Source organism: Lacerta agilis, chromosome 17, assembly GCF_009819535.1.
Source record: "Lacerta agilis isolate rLacAgi1 chromosome 17, rLacAgi1.pri, whole genome shotgun sequence".
In the NCBI taxonomy this organism is placed as follows: Eukaryota; Metazoa; Chordata; class Lepidosauria; order Squamata; family Lacertidae; genus Lacerta; species Lacerta agilis.
The window spans coordinates 31,182,630-31,188,629 of record NC_046328.1 but is presented as its reverse complement, the minus strand read 5'-3'; the positions used below and the strand labels follow the sequence as shown (position 1 = coordinate 31,188,629).

Below are 6,000 nucleotides of genomic sequence, written 5' to 3'. Positions count from 1 at the left end.
TCCTATGAGCATATATGTGAAATTAAGATCCACATAAAGGTCAGCTGTTTTAATAGCTATTGGTCCATGAAGCATAGCATGAGACTCTTAATCTCAGGGTCGTGGGTTCGAGCCCCACGTTGGGCAAAAGGTTCCTGCATTGTAGGGGGTTGGACTAGATGACTCTTGGGGTCCCTTCCGACTCTGCAATTCTATGATTCCCAGTAAACCCCGGGGATTCTAATTCCTTTCTGAGGTTGAATGGGGAAGTGAGGCTTCTTTTAACAAAGACTTCTCAACCCATAATTCTTTTTGGGTGTGGGGTGGAGGAAAGAAAAGGATGTCACAGTGGCATAAAGCAGCTATTTATATATCTGGCTCCCTCATTTACCCACTGAAAGATGATCCCTTCGCAACCGCCTTCGCCAACTCCGCAAATTGGGACAGCTTGCTCAGTGAAAACCCAGAACGTTCCAAGGTGTGGCAGGTAATGAAGGGGAAACACTGAGAAAACTAAGTCTTCTACTGTCTGGGACCCTACCCATTCATTCATTCGCCCAACCATTCTCACACCCACCCACCCACCTGTGCCCTCACCAAACAACCACAGGAGCAAAAAGTTAGAAAAACAGCCAGAACTTTTATGGACAAATCGTTTCCCAAAATGAAGACAGCAAAAGACAGGACATAGGTAATGCCAGTGGGAGTTTGCTCCATCGCCACCCTCTCTGATTGGCTGGGCCCTTGCTGGCCCAGAATCCTTTGCTGGTCCCTGTGGCCAAGGAATCTTGATAACCCCACAGAAGAGACTGCTGCCAGCAAACTCCTGGGGGTTTCCAGAAGCTTATGGGGTGAGGTCTGCTAGTTTTCCAGTCCATTGTGTGTTTGTGTGTGTGTGTGTGTGTGTGTGTGTGTGTGGGTCTGAAATGATGCCCACTCCTAGGATGGCCGCTGAGCCCTTTTGACGACCTTAGTTCAAGGCCCATCCAGTAAGATCCGGCGGAACGGCTCAAAGTCCACAGGGATGGTATCTGGAGAGAGAGAGAAAGAAAGCATTAGGTAGAGTGGAAACATCATGGTCAAGGCTTTGCATTGGACCTATGGAAAGCGGAGCTCTGGAGAACATCTGTGGCTTTCCAGATGTTGTTGCACTCCAGTCCCATCTGCCTCCAGCCAGCATGACCAGCAGTGAGGAGTCCATCTAGAGGGGCACATGCTCCTCATCCCTGCTTTACACCTCTGTAAATGCATTGAATATGTGATCCCTGATAGGTTGGGACACGGGTCTAGGAGAGGGGTGAACAATTCTGTGGTCCTCAAAATATTCCTGAACTACAACTCCCATCATCATGGGGCTGATGGGCGTTGGAGTCCATCAACATCTGGAGGGCCCCAATCCCTGATGTTAGGGATGGAAGGATCTGCTGATTCTGTTGCTCTCGGGTTCTTCATCCTCCCAGTGTTAAATTCAGATTTTAAATTTTTTTTTAATCCTCATGAAATTATTCTGCATTTTAGTGTGAATTTCTCATGAGAAACACATTTTTGTATGCCGCTTTCACCAATGTACACAATCATGCAAGCCATTTCTCCTAATACAAATCCCTATTCTATGTTATTTGGACCAATAGATCCATTTTTTGTGCATACTTTTACCCAACGTGTGCATTTCTTGGTAAGCACAGGTTGAATAACGGCATTGTAAAATTCAGAAGAGCGGAACTTTTCAAGCACAGCTGTGTTCCGATATGCCTTTAAATGCAAACTGAATCAAATTCTGCCTTTGTCTCCACCTGGTATATAGAATTTAAACCTCGGCGATATAAACATGCCCATCCTTTCATTTCCCCCAGAACAGGCTCAACTATTTGGGGAGGGCAGAGGGGATACTACCCCCCACTCTGATTTGGTGGGAAAGACCTCCATGGAAATCCCACCCCCTACCCGGGTCTAGGAGAATGAGGCCTAGCTCAGGTGAGCGAAGCCCTGCTTTCAACCAGCCCGAATTGTCCCACAGCTGACCGTTGCAGCGATACTGTAGGTTGGACCAGATGATGTTCTCCTGGGAGAAGCAAAACACCCCCAAGCGGCCCCCTCGCATCGTCGTGTCGATGATGACGCCCGAGTCGGCCACCAGCTGGGGTCCCTCGTAAAGCAGCACCCTGTGAGGGGGAGACAGGAGGGGGTCAGGTGCATGGAAAGTCCTTGTTGGGGGGGGGGTGTCACGATGATCGGGAGAAAAAAAAGAAGGTAGGTGAATGGCAGGTGACCTGCAAGGATGGTTTTGAAGCAGGGAAGCTCACAAAGCCCAGGGCCGGCACATACGTGAGTGGGCTGGGATAGTCGGCCCTTCCTTAAGACAACACTGAGCCTTCCTCAGCTCTCATCTTGCAACAGCCATTCCTCCCAGAAGATTGAGAAAGACCGGATGGAAGTCCCTTGGGCTTGGCTATTGTAAGGACTGGCATCTGGAGTTTTCCTCTTCCCTCCTCAGCCCTTTCTCCTTTCGTGCCGTGCCTTTCACATTGCAAGCCTGAGGGACAGGGAATGCCTTGCTTTTATCGATCTCACGCAGGCTGCTCTGGGGCCCTTTCCAGATGGAGAGAGGGGTAAAAACTGCTTATAACAAAAGCAATGTGTCCCTTATAGAGAATGGTGAGGCCGTCCAGGTTGTTGCCATTTCAGGGTGACCCGCCCTTCATTCTAAGGTCCCAGGGCGTGTTAAAACACAATATTAAAAACAGTTTAAAACAACTTGCTGTCACGGAAACAAGTTGAACATTTCGGAACTCAAACGCCAAAAACCCAGAAGTGCGTGCCTCGGTTTTCAAACACGCCTCGGAAGTCAAACAGGAAACGTGGCTTCCTTTCTGAGTTTTCCATATTGAGGCTTCCATTTTCAGTTTTCGGTTCTCAAAAACTGAGGTACCACTGTGTATGCATTCTTGTTCCTGGTATTTGGCTGGGGAACAGCACTGCAAAATTCAGAGGCGTGCGAATTTCACGGGGTGGCTGGGTTTCGTTTCATACGTTGTTTTGGAAACGTTAAAATCGACAGACTGAACTTGGCAGCACCCGAGCACAAGAGCGCCTTCATCTCCTGTGGATCCCAATGGCTGGCATTCAGAATCACAAATAAAGGTGGACCCTTTACTCTTGAGTAAAGACAATGTTGCTCTGAAGTGCCCAGAACGTCCAAAGGACGTTAGGGGACATGTTCCTCCCAAGCCACCATAACCGCACAAGCCGTCGTAAGGCCTCTTTGCCTCTTGTCAAAAGTTGGCGCGATTTGAGGGTCTACAGAGATCTAAAGATCTAATCTGGTTCAAGGTGCGGAGAGGGGGGCACGGGCCGGGTGGAAGAGTTGCAGTGGAGAGATGAGGAGATGTTCCTCCCCACACTTCTCCTACTCTTTCTGCAAAGGAGGAGGGGAGAAAGTTCCCAGGCTTCATTCCTCCTCCTATTCTCCGCAGGATTGCCCTCCGCCACCTTTCCCCATTGTCCAGACTTCTTTTCTCCTTTTTTTGCATTTTAAAAAGGTCTACAGAGGGCCAAAAGCATTCCACCCAGACTCGGGTTGCCATGGTGAACCAGACAATGGGCTTTGGGGCCCATCCAGTGAATGGTTCTTGGGGAAGGGAGTGGAGGGGGTGGGGGTGAACTCGTTCCCAGTGGAATGAGCCACCCCCCTTTACACACACACACACACACACACACAGAGGACCGGCCACATTATTAAACAAGGAACGGCTCGGCCTCTACGCCAGCTGGGGGAGGGGAGGCTGGCGGCGGGGAAAGGGGGAAAGAGAAGTATTCACCCCCCAAAAAAAAACCTTTTTACTGTCTCCCTCTCACGCTCAATCCAACAGACTCATAGTTTCCCCCCTGCCCTCCACCCTCCACCCTTCAATCTACAAATTATCCTTTGCCACTCTAGAGAGCTCTAGCGAGCGAGCCAAACCGCACAAGCTCGAGAAAGGCCGAGAAGTCCTTTTAACGTATTAGACAACACTCACAACATGTGAATGGATTGCTTATAGATGCAGACTTTGTTTGGACAAATATAATGACATTTGGAACGAGTTTATGCTGAACATAGTAGGCTGTTAATAATCATATATGTTTTAGGAGACAATAATTTTATTTCTATATCTACCTAATAATGTATGGAAGCGTAACTGATTATATTTAGTGTACTATTTCTTTCTTTCTTTCTTTCTTTCTTTTTTTCTGTATTTTTTGTACATTTTTCCAGTCTCTCTTTTTTCTTCCATCGCTTTTTTTTCTGTAACTGAAATTCTTTCCAGAAAATATTAGTAAAAAACAACAACGTATTAGTCACCCCTGAAAATAGTGTGGGATAGTGAACAGCACATCAGACACGGACTGAGGTGGGCTATACATCGCCACGTGACCTCCCTCACAGGGTCGTTGTGAGGATAATTTTATCACAAGGGGAGGCATCCCAGGCAGAAGGGCTGGGTTCTACATGAAACATGTGAGTTATTCATTGAATAAATTTAGATGGGCCAGCGTTCATTTTGAAACCTCAACTTGAGGAGCTGAGCTTTTGAAGGAAGGGTGTGGTTAGGATGTAATAATGAAAAATCAATAATACCATACTAAGCCACACGTTTTTTCCAAATTCTAACCGTGAAAAGTTAAAGTGCAGCTTAAATCCGCGACCTTACAAAGATTAGCTTTTTTATTATATCACTGCTGAAACCAGACACACGGTAAAATGGAACAGGTGTGAGTGCCTGCAGTATTTTAAGGGACTGGCTTAAATTCTGGTATTGACTTTTTTTTCTCCCCACCCCACCCCCGTGAATTTTAAAAGTGTGGCTTATATCTGGGTGCGGCTTATATTCGGGCCAATATGGTACATTAATGACAAACGTTGATCAATCAGCCTTCGTATGAAAACCTAAATTGAGGAGGTCAGCTCTTGACGGAAGTGTGTGATCAGAATTTATTAGCTAGCTAATAATAAATATTAAAGGTTACTTAATGTAATTAACAGTAATGTGTTGACAATGGTAAGGAGTAGTAAATGAATGAATGAATGAATAAACAAATGCTTGAGGTTAGGAGGCAACATTCACCTTGACTATTATTATGCCTCCTTAGTTTTCATTATCGTCTAATTATATAAGATAATGATTAAAGGTATAGGGACCCCTGACCATTAGGTCCAGTCGCGGACGACTGGGGTTGCGACGCTCATCTCGCTTTACTGGCTGAGGGAGCCGGTGTACAGCTTCCGGGTCATGTGGCCAGCATGACTAAGCCGCTTCTGGCGAACCAGAGCAGCGCACGGAAATGCCTTTTACCTTCCCGCCGGAGTGGTACCTATTTATCTACTTGCACTTTGACGTGCTTTTGAACTGCCAGGTTGGCAGGAGCTGGGACCGAGCAACGGGAGCTCACCCCTTCGCGGGGATTCGAACCGCCAACCTTCTGATCGGCAAGCCCTAGGCTCTGTGGTTTAACCCACAGCGCCACCCGCCCTTATAAGATAATGATTAAGGTGACCTATAATCTCAGAAGGTAGCATAATGTCAGGAGGGTGCGTGGCTGTTCCTGTCATGAAACTGCCCCCGTCAACCTGCCCCCTCACCGCTGAAATGACCACTGCAGCCCCACACCTCACCTGATGTAGCCCACTTGGGGCCGGTGGAGGAGCCGCAAGCGGTAAGAGGTCTTGTCCTTCCAGCCCACGTTGCGGGGGTCCTTCCAGAGCAGGCGGACGTGGTCAGGGGTGTGGCCCGTGTGCCACAAGGCGTTCCGCAGGTATTCTCCGGGACCGGTGCTAGACTTCACTGCCTGCCAGCGAGGAGAGGGGTTGCGAGGAGCAGGAGAAACAGCATGCGTAGTTTCAGCCAGGAGAGACAGGATTAGGCCTTGCAGAAGCCAAGCTGGTTTCTGCTTCAGCAAGACTCATTCGCACCATACCTTTGAAACGCTATGATACCACTTTAAACAGCCGTGCCAACCCTCCCAGCAGAGAATTCTGGGAGT

General features: G+C 48.0%; 1 protein-coding gene across 1 annotated transcript in view; it reads right to left on the bottom strand.

Annotated features, from left to right (window-relative positions):
- Nucleotides 1-599: 599 nt before the first annotated feature.
- Nucleotides 600-6,000, bottom strand: part of THBS3 (thrombospondin 3) — a 40,754-nt gene continuing 35,353 nt past the window's right edge. The window contains exons 21-23 of the mRNA XM_033174608.1: nucleotides 5,633-5,805; nucleotides 2,002-2,141; nucleotides 600-1,010 (exon numbers count right to left, since the gene is read on the bottom strand). Coding sequence (XP_033030499.1) covers nucleotides 955-1,010; nucleotides 2,002-2,141; nucleotides 5,633-5,805 — 369 coding nt within the window. The 3' untranslated portion in view covers nucleotides 600-954. The remainder of the gene's footprint in view (nucleotides 1,011-2,001; nucleotides 2,142-5,632; nucleotides 5,806-6,000) is intronic.